This window comes from Aspergillus glaucus (genome assembly GCF_001890805.1).
Source record: "Aspergillus glaucus CBS 516.65 unplaced genomic scaffold ASPGLscaffold_19, whole genome shotgun sequence".
NCBI classification, from domain to species: domain Eukaryota; kingdom Fungi; phylum Ascomycota; class Eurotiomycetes; order Eurotiales; family Aspergillaceae; genus Aspergillus; species Aspergillus glaucus.
The window spans coordinates 291,023-309,211 of record NW_019170471.1 but is presented as its reverse complement, the minus strand read 5'-3'; the positions used below and the strand labels follow the sequence as shown (position 1 = coordinate 309,211).

General features: G+C 48.5%; 8 protein-coding genes across 8 annotated transcripts; 5 read left to right on the top strand and 3 right to left on the bottom strand.

Annotated features, from left to right (window-relative positions):
• Positions 1-1,465: 1,465 nt before the first annotated feature.
• ASPGLDRAFT_84420 (PH domain-containing protein) lies at positions 1,466-3,591 on the top strand. Its single transcript, XM_022550275.1, has 3 exons — positions 1,466-2,090; positions 2,147-2,911; positions 2,981-3,591. Exons 1-3 carry the CDS (start codon positions 1,872-1,874, stop codon positions 3,203-3,205), a joined length of 1,209 nt encoding a protein of 402 aa, XP_022398066.1. The 5' UTR covers positions 1,466-1,871; the 3' UTR covers positions 3,206-3,591.
• Positions 3,592-4,162: 571 nt separating this feature from the next.
• Positions 4,163-5,961, top strand: ASPGLDRAFT_28197 (MIP/aquaporin family protein; the record flags this gene model as incomplete). The annotated part of the gene is made up of 2 exons (XM_022543737.1): positions 4,163-4,195; positions 4,246-5,961. The coding sequence occupies 2 exons, from the start codon at positions 4,163-4,165 to the stop codon at positions 5,959-5,961; spliced, it is 1,749 nt and encodes a 582-aa protein (XP_022398065.1).
• Positions 5,962-6,162: 201 nt separating this feature from the next.
• On the bottom strand, positions 6,163-7,735 carry ASPGLDRAFT_132707 (DMT family transporter; the record flags this gene model as incomplete). The annotated part of the gene is made up of 5 exons (XM_022541141.1): positions 6,163-6,474; positions 6,524-6,942; positions 6,995-7,067; positions 7,179-7,544; positions 7,625-7,735. The coding sequence occupies 5 exons, from the start codon at positions 7,733-7,735 to the stop codon at positions 6,163-6,165; spliced, it is 1,281 nt and encodes a 426-aa protein (XP_022398064.1).
• A 620-nt stretch (positions 7,736-8,355) lies between these two features.
• Positions 8,356-9,280, bottom strand: rab7 (Rab family GTPase YPT7; the record flags this gene model as incomplete). Its single annotated transcript, XM_022541131.1, has 7 exons — positions 8,356-8,465; positions 8,517-8,664; positions 8,715-8,894; positions 8,919-8,926; positions 8,953-9,052; positions 9,126-9,179; positions 9,251-9,280. The coding sequence occupies 7 exons, from the start codon at positions 9,278-9,280 to the stop codon at positions 8,356-8,358; spliced, it is 630 nt and encodes a 209-aa protein (XP_022398063.1).
• A 454-nt stretch (positions 9,281-9,734) lies between these two features.
• On the top strand, positions 9,735-10,455 carry ASPGLDRAFT_28194 (ATG16 family protein; the record flags this gene model as incomplete). The annotated part of the gene is made up of 3 exons (XM_022543736.1): positions 9,735-9,819; positions 9,885-10,237; positions 10,297-10,455. 3 exons carry the CDS (start codon positions 9,735-9,737, stop codon positions 10,453-10,455), a joined length of 597 nt encoding a protein of 198 aa, XP_022398062.1.
• Positions 10,456-11,521: 1,066 nt separating this feature from the next.
• ASPGLDRAFT_50427 (uncharacterized protein) lies at positions 11,522-12,139 on the bottom strand. Its single transcript, XM_022547308.1, has one exon. The coding sequence runs from the start codon at positions 11,916-11,918 to the stop codon at positions 11,580-11,582; it is 339 nt and encodes a 112-aa protein (XP_022398061.1). The 5' UTR covers positions 11,919-12,139; the 3' UTR covers positions 11,522-11,579.
• A 3,253-nt stretch (positions 12,140-15,392) lies between these two features.
• Positions 15,393-17,141, top strand: ASPGLDRAFT_662917 (uncharacterized protein). Its single transcript, XM_022549002.1, has 4 exons — positions 15,393-16,433; positions 16,506-16,787; positions 16,837-17,007; positions 17,060-17,141. The coding sequence occupies exons 1-3, from the start codon at positions 15,623-15,625 to the stop codon at positions 16,878-16,880; spliced, it is 1,137 nt and encodes a 378-aa protein (XP_022398060.1). The 5' UTR covers positions 15,393-15,622; the 3' UTR covers positions 16,881-17,007; positions 17,060-17,141.
• ASPGLDRAFT_50425 (uncharacterized protein) lies at positions 16,862-17,401 on the top strand. The gene is made up of 2 exons (XM_022547307.1): positions 16,862-17,007; positions 17,060-17,401. The coding sequence occupies exons 1-2, from the start codon at positions 16,992-16,994 to the stop codon at positions 17,248-17,250; spliced, it is 207 nt and encodes a 68-aa protein (XP_022398059.1). The 5' UTR covers positions 16,862-16,991; the 3' UTR covers positions 17,251-17,401.
• The last annotated feature ends 788 nt before the right edge of the window (positions 17,402-18,189 follow it).

Sequence of the window (18,189 nt, the reverse complement as noted above, 5' to 3'; positions counted from 1 at the left end):
GAGGTAGAAGTTTTTGTATCTAGGCGTATTCTAGAGCCATCTGAAATAACATGGCGTAGATCGGAATGATCTATCATGCCATCTCACCGCTGTCATCGCCAACCAAGTCTACATAAGCCCATGCTGTACCTACATATCTTACCAATCCAGAAGCTTGACCTGCAGGCACGGCATGTTTACGGAGTACGGAGTACGTAGTAGAGTGCTGACTCTTGTGCTCTCTTCTATTTGTACTTGTAGACCGACTGACGAGTGGCCCCAGATATGATCTCGTTTCAGATCTCTTGTTCTATTTATGTCCGTCCGGGTATGCCTGGTTTGGCCCCAGAAAACCTTGGTTCTTCGCTGATGCAACGATGGTCTGTATTCATCGGAACGGGATAGCTTGGATTCAAGGATATTAACGGACTAAAATATCTATAATATACAGCTATATAGTAATATTGACATGGACCAAGATAAGATTCGCATAGTCCAGCGCACCTTTACGGAGTAAACTCATAGGGCCATTAATTATGATCGCGAGTTATGCAGACTCGGCCCGAGTGGAGTTTTACCGTATTGAATGTACGTAATTGAATTACCATGACGGTATCTAACCAAGAACCCTGAAATTAATACCAAAAAAAAAGGCCCCACACGTGACCCCGGCAAGGTGGCCTCTAGAGAATGATACGAGATTATTTGTACGGAGTACGGAAGGAAGATAGTATGGCAGACACTGAACTATGCATCGGTTAAAGTACAAGTGCAGAGTGCAGTCCATGCGATTCACCTGCCTACTTGGTTGTCAGGACGTCAAGCTTCCGACCATTGAGTGCTAAAGTAGGGATGTGGAGAGACATACTAGAAATAGTAGTCCTAAGGACAGTATGGGATGCCCCTAGAACTTCAGAATAGTAGGTTTACGGAGCATATGGAGCGAAATAAAGTTGTATGTCGGGCTTTTTTATTTTATGCACAGAGCATAGGGTAGTATGTGAAGTTTTCTGCAATGAATTATTCCAGCCTGCCATATCACTTGTGACACTCGATCTTGCATACTTGATGTCGGAAAGCGTTGTTGGGGCGGTAGATTATAACGTCTTCTGCGATCATATACGGGGCAGTACTATCACGACAGGAGGAACGACCCGACCATATCTAAGAAATGATCATCAATCCCAGACACGATGACACCTTAGTAGAAGTACTAAAAAGGGGGTACTGCAAGTCATAATCAAAACTTTCTCCAAGGGACACACGCCCTTTTTTCTAATGTAGTAAGAGCAGTAACTCTTAGTAGTAAGTCTATAGTTCAACCGTTCGAGGGGCATTAATATTCTCAAATCATGAACGACTCATCCTATCTACAGAATTGAAATTTTCTGACTCTTTGTCCGGCTCCTTTTTTTTTTTTTCTTTTTTTTTTTTTTTTCTCTCTCTCTCTCCTTGTTCCTTGTTCCTTGGTCCTTATTAGGGCACTGGTTCCTACTTTTCCCTTTCCGCCCAAATTCGGCCCCCGTTCTCGGTCATCCGCCCTCTTCCATCTTCTCCAATTCAACCTCATCTCTACACTGCCGCCTCACCAACACTCGTGATCATTCTCTATAGTGCTTATATTCTGTCATCTGCTTTAGCCTTGCAAGTCAGCCTCAAACTTACCTACGATATCACTGCGGATATATATGGGGGCTTTCCTCTCGTCCTGCTCCGTCCTCCCTCCGTTCTCCGACTCCCGCTAGAACTATTCGGCCCCTGCTGCATAGTACGACTGCGATCCTACCACCACGATACAACTTCTACGCTCGACCAACTAGCACTACTCACTGCGCTCTATAAATCTTCTCTATATTTAAGGAAACCAAAGAAAAAAATCTCCTTGCGCGGAAATGGATCGACTTGTGACCTCCGTCCCGGCGCTTTCGGAGGGGCACCCCGGGAATGCGAAGCCCTCCAACGATACCAAATTGCAGCCCCTTCATCTTGCCTCACCTTTGCGCAACGGTGAGATTGGATTTGGTACCATTTCTCCCATCGAGAACGGTAGTTTCGCCTTCGACCGGGTCATCAAGACCGGTAAAGTGCACCGTCGCATCAAACACAAGCGCGTAAGTACTCATTACATTCCTCATATGGTTTTTTTGACTAATAACATCTTGTATAGGCGTTCAAAGCTACATGGAAATCCGGACACCTTGTCCTTCGACCAAATCTCCTCTCGGTCTACAAAGATGAAGAAGCAACCAGACTAAAGCTTTCCATCACTTTGTCCGAAGTCACGGCCGTTGCACCCTTCAAGTCTCCCCGTTCGAAACGCCAACATCTTTTCGCTGTCTACTGCCCCACGGGAAACTATCGTTTTCAGGCCGAGTCGCAAAAGGATGCAGAGGACTGGATTCAGCGCATCCGCTCCGAAACCCGTCTGGATGAGGAAGAAGCAGCGTTCTTAGCTCTGGCGAAGAAGAAGAAATCACAAAAGTCGGCTTTGAAGCCATCTGGCGACGACTCCACGTCTACTTCATCCAGACCCAGCTCACCTGAGTTGGGTGCGTCCCTTTCTCCCAACAGCCAAGCCAGACACTTCGCTTACCCTCTGGATTTCTCGGCCAATGACATGACCTCGGAATGGTCAGATGGCCCCTCGAACAACACCAACCTCCGTCCCAAACGTTCCGCCAATAATCTCTCATCTGCTCAGAAAGGCGGACAACCGCAACCGCAACCGCAACCGCAACCGCCACTGCCACTGCCACTGCCACTGCCACGCGAAGGAAACCGAAATGCGGATGTGGGTATCCTTCGGGATCCGGAAAGAGTGCTTTGCAACGGTTATCTTCAGTGTCTACGAACCAAAGGAGGTGTACGGACATGGAAACGATACTGGGTTGTCTTGCGCCCCAAGAGTCTTGGCTTCTACAAAAACGAAAAGGTAAGCTCTCTTCAATGTTTTCCTTCTCGAAAAAAAAAAAAAAAAAAACGTACACTAAACGATCCCCAGGAATATTGCGCAGTCAAAGTCATCCCAATGTCCCAAGTGATCGAAGCAGCCGAAATTGAACCCGTGTCCCGGTCAAAAAACTTCTGCCTTCAAGTCATTGCCGAAGAAAAGTCATACCAGCTATGTACTCCTGACGAAGAATCGCTCGCCAAATGGCTGGGTGGACTGAAGAGCATTATCATTGCCCGCAAGAAATTGGAGGCCTCAGCCTCTGCCACCGCCTAATTTAATCCTAACCATCCTTGTCCTTGTTTCCTTTACTTTGCCGTTACTGCTTCTTGTGTGTATTATATACCATATTTCTTTGGTTTATTATTGACCCGTCATGTTGACATGACCATGACCAGGTCAGGGTTGGGATCTGGAGTTATATATCATCCTTTTGGTCTCTTTTGGTCGTTTGGATATCTTGGATATGGTGTATGGCCGGCTGGCGTAATTTGGACAACCAACACAGCAAGCTGGGTCTTCTGTCTTCCATTCGTTATCGTCACTTGTTTTCTTTTTTATTCTTCTTGCCGTTGTATTAATTTTCTAATTATTCTGGAATCGGCCTGGTCTATTCTGACTACATATAATTTATAGATCAATCAATGAGAGCATATTCTAGCTAGCTGCAGGATCAATAACCTAGAGTCTTCGCTGTCGGCCATGTCACATGACCATGAGATAACCCGTCTCATCCTTCGATCTGCTGCCAATGGCAACTACACCGTCCACCATCCGCAATACAATCAACAACTCCGGAGTATTTCTCTACAGGTATTTGGCCAGAACCATGGCTAACCCAATCAGTGACAGCAGAAAACGCCAAATGCAATCATAATGGTCCCGATGGTGGGTAATCCAGGAACGACGCCAAATCAACGGCCTCCACTGTCGACCCGCTGCTCGTTGCCGACCACCCGGCGGACTATGATACAAGACTATGAGCGTTATTATGGAGTTATTTGAAGTCTCTGCGGCCGATTACGCAGCAGGAAATGGCAGATCTTATTATCAATCGGCCATGCTTTTCTTTTTCTGGCTGCAAGAGGCCTCTCTTCTCTTATCCTGAATCTTGACCGTATCTTCTGCTGTTCACGGTCTTGACATTGTCTGGAACATCGGTCTGCTGGGTTGTCGGCATAATACCAATTGGTTTCTGTGGTGGAGGAAGTAAGAGAGACAGACCAGGAAACCATGGAGAACAATCTCGGGCGGGCGAGAACGAGGGTAAGCCAACCAAAACGATAAACAGAAAAGATGAGCTAACATTTAGTCAGTCTGCAGCAGCAGAAACCGAACCTCCAACCTCCCCTACGAATGCCTCCCGAGACCGAGCGACCTCATTTTCGAGAAGGGAAACGCAGGCACAAGATGGCCCGGGCATCCGCCGGCGGAGCTCGGCCGCCTCGAGAGTATCCAGACTATCCGGCCCCTCCATTGGCGAGGGGTCGCAAGGGAACTTCACACTGGCTGGCCCAACGGAAACTCCCCAATTGCGTGCTGCCCAGGAACCCTTTGTGCATCCTGGTTACACTGATCTCAACCCGTCCTATGAGCAAGCCGCCAACACCAAGCCGGTATGGAGTTTGGCCAAACCGCTGCCGCGTGTGGTGCGGTCGGGGATGGTGCCAACAAAGGATGAGTTGCGAGACTCTCTGCAAAATGCTGAGCGGCCAGCCCAGAACTCGCAGGAGCTTGGGCTAGACGTTGACCCCAATGACCTCGAACAGGGACAGATTGATCCATCTGCTGATCCACGGAAGATGGCGGCTCAGGTGGAGGATGCCCGATTGCAGCGTGAGGCCAATTTCATGAATAAAGTCCTGAGCGGTGGTGACGGCACCTCCGCACGGCCACCGTCCGGCCTGTCGCGCATGTCGTCGGTCCGCCGGCGACGCTCTTCGGTTGGGGGCGTGCCTCCAGATCAGGTAATTCCGGAAGACGAGGAGCAGGAATCCCCGACGGACAGTGAGCCCAAGATTCCGCAGCATCCGAGTGATGAACCGCTGCAGACAGTACCCGAAGAACCCGAAGATCACGACGAAAAGTTTGAATTCCCAATCCTTGACGACACGCACCCGGATGACCTGCACCCATTGGTCCAAGACCTGGTCGAAGATGAAGTGCACAACAACCACACGACCTGGTCAGTCATCCGCACGCACCACCGCGAAGCCCTGGCAGAGGCCCTGGCAGTCTACATCCAACTCACCATCGCCTTCTGCGCCGACCTAGGCGTCACCATCGCCAACAACGGCAACCCCAACACCACACAATGGGCCTGGGGCTTCGCAACCATGATAGGAATCTATATCTCAGGAGGCGTCTCGGGCGCACACCTCAACCCCGCCGTCACCGCGATGCTCTGGTTCTACCGCGGCTTCCCGAAGCGCAAAATGCCCGAATACTTCACAGCCCAGTTCCTAGGCGCTTTCTGCGCAGCCTTCACAGCCTACGGCCTCTACTACCAGTCCATCCACCAATACCACATCACAAACCTCGACAATACGGGCATCATCAACAGCTTCGTATCAAGCCAGCGTGAAACCTGGATCGACTCCTGCTCGGCCTTCTTCACCGAATTCCTCGGAACAGCCTTCCTAGCAGCTACCATCCTAGCTCTGGGCGATGACCAGAACGCGCCTCCAGGCGCAGGCATGAACTCGCTTATCATCGGGCTAGTCATTACCTGTCTCTGCTTCGCATTCAGCTATCCGACCGGCGCAGCACTGAACCCGTCGCGAGACTTCGGGCCGCGACTCGCACTGCTTGCACTGGGGTACGGTGGCGATTTGTTCCGGAATCCATACTGGTTCTACGGGCCGTGGGCGGGTGCGGTTAGTGGTGCGTTTGCTGGGGGGCTCTTGTATGATTTCTTTATCTTTGAGGGTGGGGAGTCGCCGGTTAATTACCCGTTGGAGAGGACGCAGAGGGCTATGAGGAAGAGTCGGATGAAGTGGGAGAGAAGGCTTCATTTGACGAAGCAGGCGTAGTGGTAACTATGGCATTTGCCAATGTTGTAGATATGTCTGCGTATGTATATACTAGCGTAGGGAGGACATTTTGTGTACCTTCAAGTGGGCATGAAATTGATAAAAATGACCCACATACTGCCTTATGAATACCCAGTCTAATGACAGTCTAACAATATACAAAGAAAGGACCCCAACCCATAATCTATAGATATATACCTATCACCTCTCCTCCCCAGGAACAACCCTATACTCCCCCGTCTCACCCTCCGATGCCAATGCAGATGCAGATACAGATGCAGAAACCTCCTCTTCCACCGGCCGACTCTCATGATTCACAACCAAAAACGACAAGAAGACAATAAGAGCTCCGACCCAGTATAACGGACTCGCGTACTGGTTCTGTAGGACGATTTGGCCGACGAGGGAGAGCGGGATCGTCAGGCTTAGACCGACGGTTACGACGAGGGGTGTTGTGAGGAGCATTGCGTAGGCCCAGACGATGTCGGAGACTAGGGAGGAGACGGAGTTGACCTGTTGCGGTTTAGAATGGGATATTCGAAAGGGAATGGACGTGAAATACCAGTAAGATAGTCCACACGCGATTTGTAGGCGGGAGCTCGAATTTCTCCAGTCCCGTAAAATGCATAATGATAAACCCCGGCCAGATAAGAACCATATTGATGAACCCCACCAGACCAAAAAACAACAGCATGTTCACCCGCGACTCGTCGCCGCACTGCCTCTTCATCACGATTGTGTACACGCCGTACATGATCGCGCTGAAAGCTGCCATGGCGTCGCCTAGGGCGATCTCCGCGGAGCTCTTGCGTGGGAATGAGCCGTTGTTTTCGCCATCGTCTGGGGCAGGTGCGTCGGAGGTGGATAGGTCGACGCGGGAGATCAGGATGATGCCCAGGAGGGAGGCGAGGACGCCGAGGAATTTGCGGAGGGTAAATTTTTCGACGCGGAGGGCGGCACCGAAGATCATTGTCCAGACGGCTGCTTGTGTTATGAGGAGGCTCATATCTGCATCACAGAGACGAGAACTTACCACTGGTTGACGTGAGAATCGTAGTGCTTCCTACGCTTGTGTGTTGCAGACATGCCATCGCGAAGTAATTCGCCTATATCTCCAGGTCAGATCGAGTCTCTATTGACTCGAATCGGCGCAATACTCACAAGAAACTATAACCATGTTAGCCAGCATCCCATCAAGTATCCTCAAACACACTCACCCATAGAATACAAAAATGCAAACTAAGCTTCGCCGTCTCCCTCAACCCCAACTTCCCCGACTCGTATTGTTCCACCACAACCCCTCTTTGCGTCCCGAAATCCGTAGCCCGAACATCATCCTCACCATCAGCCGTGGCCGCGCGATGGTAAAATATGGCCTGATCCTGTTCCTCGGCCTGCAGCGGGTCGCCCGAATCGAGGTGCTCTAGTAGGCTCTTCAAGGACGTGATCTGGGAGAGTTTGTTGAGGCGCCATAGTTTGAAAACTCGTGCGAGGAGGATCCCGAGGAGGGGGAGGTTGAGGCAGGAGGTGTTGAGGTAGGTTAGGAAGAAAGGTTTCGAGTAGGTGTTGTCGGCGAAGATGGTCTGCGCAGGATTGTCAGCCTAGCTCTGTATGCCCGCGATAAAGGATCAAATATGGACAGAATGGGAGGGAGGATAATTACACTAGCTAAGAAATTCGAGGCCGTCCATAGCACGACCACTACTAAGAGTAGCGAGATCCCGAGGGACCGTCTCGCGGTACCCCCTAACCGCGCGCCATTCGCGGCGCTCATGGGTCTGATTGTATGCTGCTCGAGAGGTGATTCACTGGATAGTAATGGTTGCTGCTGCGACGGCGAAATCGGAGGGATGTCAGTCATTCTACTCCACGCAGAGTGGTGTTTCGATCTTCAGCTCCGATGGTTTGCGGAAGGTGGGCCAGCTGATAAGAGCATGCGGATCGGATCACATGAGGATGGCCAGTATGTGAACAAGGCACAGGACAGTATTCAGTTGATTTTCTCTATTGCTGGCAAATATTGAGCAAAGTCTCGACTATGAAGCGAGAGACGTGGTTTACGGTGTGAGAGAAATGATGGAAGATGGACGATTGATGATGCCAAGCCATCACGACAGCAGCAATGCAAGGAGACATTGATACATCGTCAAGATACTATGGATGATCTCAGGTAATCTCATGCAGTAGTATTCCAAACTCCTAATAACACAGTGATAAACACGCTGCCGTTAAGGAAAGACTAGAGAGCCGAAGTATCCAACTATCTTGAATATCCCCGAGCCCTCATATGAAGAGCAGAAGCAACAAAACACTCTACAAGTCCGGACGCGCAAAGAAACATCAATAAGCCATTAATAATAACAAGAAAATCGTCGGAGGGTCATCAGTAGGGTATCAACAGGCACAGCCATCGCGCTCATTGTCAAGGTGGATATTGATCGGGTCGCTGAATTCACCATTGAATTCTTCTGCTTCCTCTTGCGCAAGAGCACTCCTGGCGATGACTGGAGATATGTTAGCGATGTGTAGTTAAAATATTTGAGTAATTGACTCACCCTCGAAAGCTTGTTCGACATTTAGAGCCTCCTTGGCACTCGTCTCGAAGTAGGGAATGTTGCCCTTCGATTGAGAAAAGGTCATGGCCCGTTTCGAGGAGATCATTCGTTTATTCTCCTCTACATCGACCTTGTTACCGACCACGACCTACAACCTGTAAGTAGCTGCAGACAACCAGGGTGTAACAGGCAACATACAAAAGGAAAACTCTCCGGATCTCGAGGGCTTGCCTGGATAAGGAATTCATCCCTCCAGCTGTCGAGGGCCTCGAAACTCTTGGAATTGTTCACGTCGTAAACCAAAACGCAGCAGTCGGCTCCCCGATAAAACGCAACGCCCAGAGATTGAAACCGTTCTTGACCTGCAGTATCCCAGATCTATTCGAAATCGATGTTAGCGACCCTATTTCCTTTCCCGGTCGGTCGGTCAGGGAACCTGCCTGCATCGTAACCAGTCGGTCGTCCACTAAAACCTCCTTTGTCAGAAAATCGGCCCCAATTGTCGCCTTGTAGCTAGCACTAAATTTCTTGTTGACCTGCAGGACGTAGATACGTGGTTAGCGGGATGGATCGGGCGCTCGATGCTGTCGGATGGTGGATATCACGCACATATTGGTTCATCAAACTCGTTTTACCGACACCACTGTCGCCGAGGATTATCACCTAGAAAATGCAGCATTTATGTCAGCGATACCGATATATTCACATTGTTACGCCGCCCGTATCAACCGTACCTTCAATAAGACCTTCTTCCGTGACGACATGGCGGTAGGTGAGTGGGGAAGACTGGTGTATATACGGCGAGAGGTAGGAGAAGGCAATCGTTAGGATGGTAATGAAAAACGAAAACCGCAGTAGTCTCCTAGGGGGAATGAGAAGAGAAAGCACTCTGAGAGGAACTACTCCTGGTAGTGTCGAAATGGACCGAAGGCTGTTGTTTCGGCGTCGGGTGAGGCTCATCGATGATGCACCCAGTCGGGGCGGTGGACCGGGCGGTGTGGAGATTAATGCAACCGTTTATCATGAGTTTATCATCGCTTTGCTGTATTGTGACAGTTGGTTATGGTCGGTTTTGTTGTCATCTTTCTTCCTTCTGGTGTGCTTATTTCACAGTGCTCTCCCCCCTGCTACTGTTGACTATGCAGCCATAAGCCAAAGGCAGGCACTGTCACCCCTCCATTCTAGACGCCCGCGGTCCTTATCATCTCCGACGATCAAATGGCCCACTGGCGAGAGGAATACTCCGCCGCTCTAACGGCACGAGATAGGCGGGAGAAGGCCAATGTTGGTTTGTACAATGCCTGTATGCCAGACAAACTTCGCCTTTAACAGAAATCTCGCTCTGACAACTCATCAACGATCTATCAGATACCCAACTTGCGGATCGTACAGCGAAAGCTGTCCCCACTTCCGCAGACGCCCAACAACACACACGTGCCACATCTCCAGCAGGCAAACCTGCAGGACATCTACCGGGGCACCCAGACTCTTCTCTGCAGGATGCGTTAGCTGCGACGAGGACAGATCTAACTGAGGCGCAACGCTCCCGTGCTGAACTGCAGGACCGGCTGGCTCGTATAAGCGCTGATTTGGAAAAGCTTCGAAAACGGAGTGCCCAGGATGGAAAGCGGATAAACGCGCTAGAAGGCGAGAGAACATACTTACAGTTGCGCCTGAAGGATAGAGACGAGGAGTTGAGGGGCAAGGCCAAATTACTAGATGTACGTTTGCGAATTCCTAGGGACCATGTTTGCTATGCGCCTTGCTGACTAGATGACAGGACTTCCAAGATGAATTGGCAACGCTAAACTTGCAGCTTAATATGGCTGAGGAGCAATCAAATCGGCTGCAGCGCGAGAACCAAGAACTAGTTGATCGCTGGATGGCCAGGATGGGCAAGGAAGCGGAAGCTATGAATGATGCTTCCAGGTACTCATAGGGTCGGCAATCTACTTCTGACCTTACGCTGGTCACTGTATCGTTCTACACGCATCGGGGGGATTGAATTGAAATCCCGCATCTCCTCTTTGAAACTGTACCAAAGGAACAAAATAGGAAGCACCAGCCATTGTTTCGTTCACTCAACGGTCACATGGAAACTCTTCTACTCCTCAACACTTCCCTTTTTCCTCCTCTCATATCTGCATCCTACAAACCCAAAGAGTTTCCACCCAAGTTATCAGCTGTCATGTAGGGCCCCTACAACGGTACGAATCAAGGGCTCTGCTCTTTTTTATGCTTTTGCTAATCTATTCAAGACACGACTATAGGGATATCGTCCGTTTAATTACAGCTGCCACCGGAGATTCTAAGCCTAGTCATGGTGTACCTCAGCGACGATATTGCTTCCCTGCGATCAGCTGTCTTGGTAAACATGACCTGGGCTGCAGTGGGCATCAGTATTCTTTGGTCGATTGCCAGTGACCGCCGTCAATACTATGCGAGTCAGATTCATGTCCTGGGGCCAAAGGCGCAACGCGAAAGTCTTCGCTCCCCAAATTTTCAAGACCGTGGCGTGCCAAAATCGACTTTGGTCTTCCACCACTTGGAAAAGCGATGAAGACTACCCGATACTACCTATAGCCCAACTTAGAGGCACTCGTCTTTAAAGGCGCGATAATTTATCTGAGCTACTATAATCTCTCCTCTATAGGCGTTTTACGGTCTCCGTGGTTTTTGCATCACCTGCATGCGAGTTTAGAGCAACTTTAAGACAATCCATTATCATCATCATTAAATTAAGCTAAGCATCAATAAGCCAGATAAATTACATCATTCACCTTTTAATTTCCCATCAAGCGAGGGCAACTCATTGTTCATTTGGGTCTCTTGTCTCTCAGCAGCAACATCATTCAGAAGCCTCATCAAACGAAGTGTAGTTGAATGATGATCCTGAAGCACTGTAGAGCCCCACCATAGCACTCGAGACCCCTGGATTATGAATCTCTCCTCTAATGAGTATCTTGGCTGCCGTAGACCGCTTACAAGACTGATCCTCATCTTTTCCACTGATGTATGCTCCTTGTGTCACTGACCAGCATAGCAATGTGCTGATCCCAGTTCTCAAGTCCTCCTCCAAGGCAGAAACGCCATGATCATGATCGGTAAATGTGACTTCGAGATTGAGAGGAATAGTATGGGGCACTGTGAGGGTGAATGTTGTTGTGCCTGATAGTGAGTTGCAGCCTTGCAGGATGTTATTCTACATTGGCACCATATTTTACGCCTTAGGAGATGATGGTTGTGTAGAACTTCGAGTATATTTTCTTTGTGCTTGTTGAGTGGTGGAGGAAGTTGCAAGTGCTTCTTCTTCCTTTCAAACACAGGAGTGGGAGCTATACAAGCTGTGTTTGAGCTTGATACAGTGAGATTAGGCGAAGACCGACTAGAAGGAATATCCATGCTATTCTCCATAACTAGTGATAATAAGTGCTGATGGGGGCGAAGAGCAGAGAAACCGGGTCCCTTCTGGCGAGATTTCGAGAGAATGGCGACCAAACCGCAAACCGGAAGCAAGAACAAGAGAGTCGAACTTTTCGGAGGGGAAAGACGAGATAAAAAGCCCTGTCATGCTAGGGACGAGACCAACAGAACAAATCAGAGGCTCGCCCCTTATTTAATACGGCAAAGCGAGTATATGAGGGGGAAAAGAAGTTGAGGTATACTGCGTACAAAGTACTCCGTAGTTTAATATGCTGATTAGCTAAGCCCACGCTATCCCACATCTGGTAGCCCGCCCTATGTCCCTTTATATTCACTGTATGGCGGATTGCTTCATGAATTGCATACATGAACCGTCGTTGGTCTTCTAAAAATATTTATACATAAGCATCCATTATTCTGTATGTGAGCTAAGAATTCAAGGATGTTGTCAAAAGGTAGGAAATATGGGTTCAATGGTCCACCATTCTAGATAAACATTGAATGGAAACGGTGTACTAGAACTACTCAACAACTACCAACTATATGTCTACCAACTATTTATAAATAAGCGTAAAATTCCTGGTTCTTGAATAAGACAACCTATTTATTGTGCTTTCCAGGGAGCCACATGCCTACATCCATCAATCCATCGAGCGAGCGATGCGTGGGAGGGGCAGTTGGTGATCCTTGGGGTGCCCATAAAGAAAATCATCTTCCCTAGCCCGATAAAAAAAGCATATTAGACGGAAATGATGGTAGAAATGGAGTGTTGATCATGGGCGGCTTGGATAGGTTCACTAATGCTTGATTCTTACTTATTGAAGAGGGCTAGAAACTATTTCTTGTGCAAAAGAATGACAGCATTATGCTTAATTCCATATAAATGTTCGTTCCGACAATAGTTAATACATAAGGAGAACCTCGTTTCTCAACTCCATAACAATCCGACGAGACGATAGTCTGTTACACGTTCAATCTCTACACCATCAGATTCCTATTCACTTGCCAAATCAATCTTGTTTATGATTTATCATCTCATCCATCTCTTAGAATGTTGACAAGAGATAGTTCGCCAACCAGTTCTTCCTGTTCCGATGTCAGCAAGAACTCCGGAGGGTTGTCGCCTATTGGAAATGCGGATGAACCAAACGCGGTGTCTGATTTGTGCGTCTTGTTGTCTGGATTAACCTTATGCTCGTTTCTGTCAATATTGGTCCTCCCAATAATACTAACAGAATACAGTCTCTGGACAGGCATCTAACGGCCACCCCTCTTCCGATAACTGCCCAGAGAGTCCAGACCCAGCCGACCTACTCCACAGCAATCTCAACCACCCTGTGGACTCCGAAAAGAAGTCTGATGCTGAACCGGAGGGCACAACGCATACTCCCGCTCCCGCTACCGCTCCCCCAGTCTCTGCCACCGCATCGCTAGAGATGAACGTCGACGAGCCGGCCCCCGTTCTCTACACTGACGTCGCAAAGGAAAAGGATATGGACCAGGCTAGTCCTGAGCAGCATGTCGGGGAGTAATGTTCTGATACGGGCCAGGTTAGTTCTGAGTGTACCGGGGAGGAATACTTTGTTCAAAAGCAATCCGGAGGCCCTTTTAGATCTCCCACTTTGGAAGATGAAATGGACCATAGCTGTCCTGTAGTTGAGCAAACTGCAGAGGCTGTCCCTGATGTCAAAGAAACAGACCCTGAAAAGTCGTTTCAACCGACTTCTAGCCCCCCCTACCGATGTCAAAAGGGAAGTGGAAGAAGGTCATAGAAAGCCGTTTCAACATACTCTTATGAAAGGACAGCGACAATCAGATGCTAGCTTTATAGGGCCGGTCATCGAGGCATCCTCGTCCAAACACGCTCGTACAGCAGTCAGACTACGCACTATCTATTAACGAAGATATATGAGTGAATGATATAAAAAAGGGGCTTGATGTTATCGTCAGAGGACAGTTAACGAAGAACCAGGGCAAGGAAGCCATCTAAACTGTTGGGAAGGGTGCGGGAAGCGGAAAATAATTCATTTATCAGCGACGTAGGACGCGGCAGACGGCTCCTTCGTCGTAAATATGCCCGGGAATCTAATATTCAGTCCGGAACATCCCATCCTTTCCTTCGTGCGAAAGAAGGAACACTGAAGCCTGCTAGCCCAGCAGCCAAAGACGGACCAGCCAGATTGCCCAACAAGGGCAAGAAGCCAGTAATCGATGCTGAGGACATGGTTATTTTGCAGGTTAGCGGCGAGGGAAACGAAAGGGAATCCGTTGAGAAGAATGAGAAAGATGAAGCTGCTGCTGCGGACACAACCAAGCAGACTAGAAAAAGCTTCGATGTGGAGGCCGCGGAGGAAAGGGTAGACAAACGACTTATCCTGGTTAGCATGGCATCCTGGGTAGCGGTTGTTTGGGGCGTGATTATCGGTATCAAGAACTTGCCGCGCAAAATCCGCAGTAACCTCCGGAGAGCCTTCGAGCTGCTCAAGGAGCTTGGCAGTAGATTCCTCGCATTTATCGATCTTCTCAAATTAGTGAGTATAACCATGCTACTACCTTGAGCGCAAATGCTAACACATATTGTTTCAGCAAAAACTCGCCGGGCATTTTGCCAAGATAAAGCCGCTTTCTCCGGTAGTTCTCCCGGTATGACTGGGACGTCCGGTCTTTTTCTCCATATTTGCCAATAATTCAAGCCTTCATGTTCGTTACGACTCTCCTAGGTGTTTCTATGGACATAGCCGAAGCAAGAGGGGGTCGGTGCTGTTCTCTTTGTGCTATAATCAAATCAGCATTTGCTAGAGCCTAACACCTTGTATGGTCTGACTATGTGCTTTGGCTACCTTTATCCATCCTTACAGATACGTGAGTTGAAGGTCATGGATGGGGCTTTAGAAAGGATGGAAGTTTCTTGAAGCTCACTATGATACACTCCAAGATCCTGAGCTTCAAGATCCTGCGCCCTTCACGCAATCATCGTTTATTTCACGCTTTTCTTCGTTCGAGGTCTATGACCCACAGGCAAAAGACACACAGCTCGATTATTCCATCCAATGTTAACCCCGACTTGTCCCCAAGTCTTGACCTCGAAGCTGCCACCATCCAAACGCCCACTTCGACTCAGTCTAACGAATGGAAGCTCCAGCGGCTTAGGCCCCAGGTAGCCACTGTTAGAGGTGAAAGCAGAAACTAGGTGGCTACTAGCTGGCAAAAGATAAGCCAGTCTTCGAGCCGGTGTGTTGCGAAATGAGTTGGTTAATCGACAACTGCCAGAAGTGGAAAGGAGAGTGCGTCAAACAAGGAACTTATGTCGCTGCAATCCTCACTACACAACCAGAGCTACACGTATAGAGGCTGTTGTTCCATGTGAGTATGATTGCGTAAATGGCACAGATAATATGACTGGCTTGTCCAAGCAATGTGCAATGAGAATGATTGCAGTAACTGCAGAGGGATCACCCTTCGCTTCTCCAACCGTATACTTTCGTGTGTTAGTGTCTTGTGAAGCTACATCGTCTCACAACGATTCTCGATAGGCTGCGTCGTTTGCGATCTTTGAGATGTTGAAAGAGCTGAGCAACCAAGTCATGGGACCCATTGATATTGTGAGGGATTTCCAAATGTTGTCGACTGGTGTTGACTGAGACAATAACTGACCAAACAAGATCTGGAGGCTGCTCATACTAATGAGGCAAAGCCGTGAGGGGTCAGTGAGGATGAACAGGATGAGTATGCGGCACAAGACGGGAGGTTTTTTTTTTTTTTTTTTACTGCGGTTCCCTACGTTAAGACGCATAAAAATTCAGCATAACTACCCAATAGTCAAAAAGGAAGTCAGCGTCAATGAAGGTTATCTACAATTAAACCTAGTGTCCTTCATCTTCGCCGGCGGAGCCCCTCTGGCAGAAGAGTCATTTGATTTGCTCGAAACTCGATGCCCGCGCCTACAGAAAATCCACGTTGAATCCATACCCGAGAGCATCAGACCCAGATGTGTGTTGAGATTTCTCCAGAACTGCAAACATTTGAGGTCCATTGGTCTTTACTGGGAGGCGGATGCTTTGGAGAATGATCAGATACATGCTCATCTTGCTGGTCGTGACGATATTGTTGAATTGAAACCCAGCGTGTTCATCGAGTATGAGAAGATCAAAGGGGTTTTCGATCTCCAGAGCCCTTTCAAGGGATTCCGGACCCTCCATCTCAGATTGCCATCAAAAGCAGTCACAGTACTTGTTGGAGCAATACAATCCACAATAGGAACTCTCAGTCTAGAGTTTCAGGACAATGAGGCCAAGGTTCTTTCTACTATCGGCACTCTGGTCAATTTCCGTGAACTTGCCGTCAGTTTCATGCGCAGCACAGACTTACCAGGGATGGATGTCCTAGCCCTCAGACACCTGAAAAAGCTACAATCATTATTAATCGGACCTCAAAATGGAGCGAGTCTGACTTCATTTACGTTGACGGATGATGAGTTTGGTCAGTTGTGTGCAGGTATCGAAGGACTCAAACACTTGTGGTTTGACGCAAGCTCCAGATTATCAATTTTAACAATAATATCACTAGGAAAACATTGTTGTCAACTCGAAGCCTTCAGAATCTTTGGGAGCATATCAATCTGCTTCCCTTGTCTATGTATGAAGCGCCACTGTTTCCAAAAGCGAATTGCATCGAGGTGTCCTGTATCTAAAAAGGGGGAACCCTCCAAATCATTTTCGACGCAACAAACTACGTCTTCATTTGCTTGTTTCTCTCAACCCTCCTCTCGCTTCCTTTCTAGTTCCTTCTCTCCACGATCTTTGCTCTTAGCTTCCGCCTACCGTGGCACAATCTCATCGTTTTCTTGTGGTCTGTCTCTTATTGTTTGGTCTCTGCCAATATACCGCTAACCAGCCAGATCTCATTCGCCCAACGGTCAAATACCAGTTTCCTGTTAGCTGACTACAACCGCCTCCTATTTTTGTCCTACCTGTCTCATCCTCATTTCCATCGATATCTCCTACTTTCCGTATCCCACACGACCAACAAATTCCACCTAAGATATTGGCCGTTATGGCTGACGGCAACGGTATGGTTCAAGGACTTCTTCTTTCCTTGTGCGCTCTACTAACATATTCAAGGCAATATGGAGACTAGTGAGATATCCTTTCGACACTTGCCACTAGAAATCGTACGTCTAGTCCTGGAGCACCTCAGGGGCGATGAAACCTCCCTACGAGCAGCGATCTTAGTGGACAGGACCTGGGCAGCAGAGGGAATCAGTATCCTTGGCAAAACCACCTGCTCCAGCATTGGCCTTGCTTGCGAGTAGTCGCCGTCAATACTATGCGAGCCAGGTCCGCATCCTCACTGCCCACGAGGCACAACATGAAATTTTTCGTTCCTTGGAATTCCCGAGGCTACGATCCGTTATGATTGTATTTGGTTGCCGAGAAGACAAAGAGCGAATGTGTGTCAGCTCCCACCTCCAACCGAACTTGGAGAAATTTATCTTTGGCGGCGCTGTGCTGTCTGAATACTTGATTGGTTTGCTGGAATCTCGCTGCCCACGCTTGAGAACCATCGACATTCACGTTCTATCTGACAGCATCAATTCTGGTCGCTTGCTGAGATTTTTTGAGATGTGCAACTCATTAACAAGAATCTACATCGACTGGAGTACAAATCACCCAATTGATGACCGCGTTTTGGCTCACCTTGCTGGTCGTGATGGTCAGCTGGGCTTCGGGACACAAAGTCCCATCAAATACAGCACAATTAGTAAAGCCTTTGAGATAATCCCAAGTCCGTTCAAGGACACACACACCTGGACGTGAGGGTACAATCAAAAGCAGTTGCACCACTCATAGCTGCTATAAAATCTGCTGCTAGGCTTGTGCTTCGGGTTTTGGATAACAAGGTCATGGTTTTGCCTGCGGTCAGCTCTCTGGCTGGCCTCATAGAGCTTGAAGTTAGCTTTCAAGTCGACGTGGAACTGTAAGCTGATGACATCCTGGCGCTCAGGAGCCTGAAACATCTGACCAAATTTAGCCTTGAAGCTTTGGGAGTGAAAGTATCATCTCATACATTCTCTGTCTACGACTTTATTCACTTGTTTGAAGGGATGTCTAACCTCAAGCACTTGGAATTCCAAGTTGTGCGCGACATGTCGATTAACGCATTAATAACGCTAGGGATCCATCGTCGACAGCTCAGGTATGTCATATCTGGGGAAAACGGATCAACTTGTTGGATTTGGTACACGTAAAAG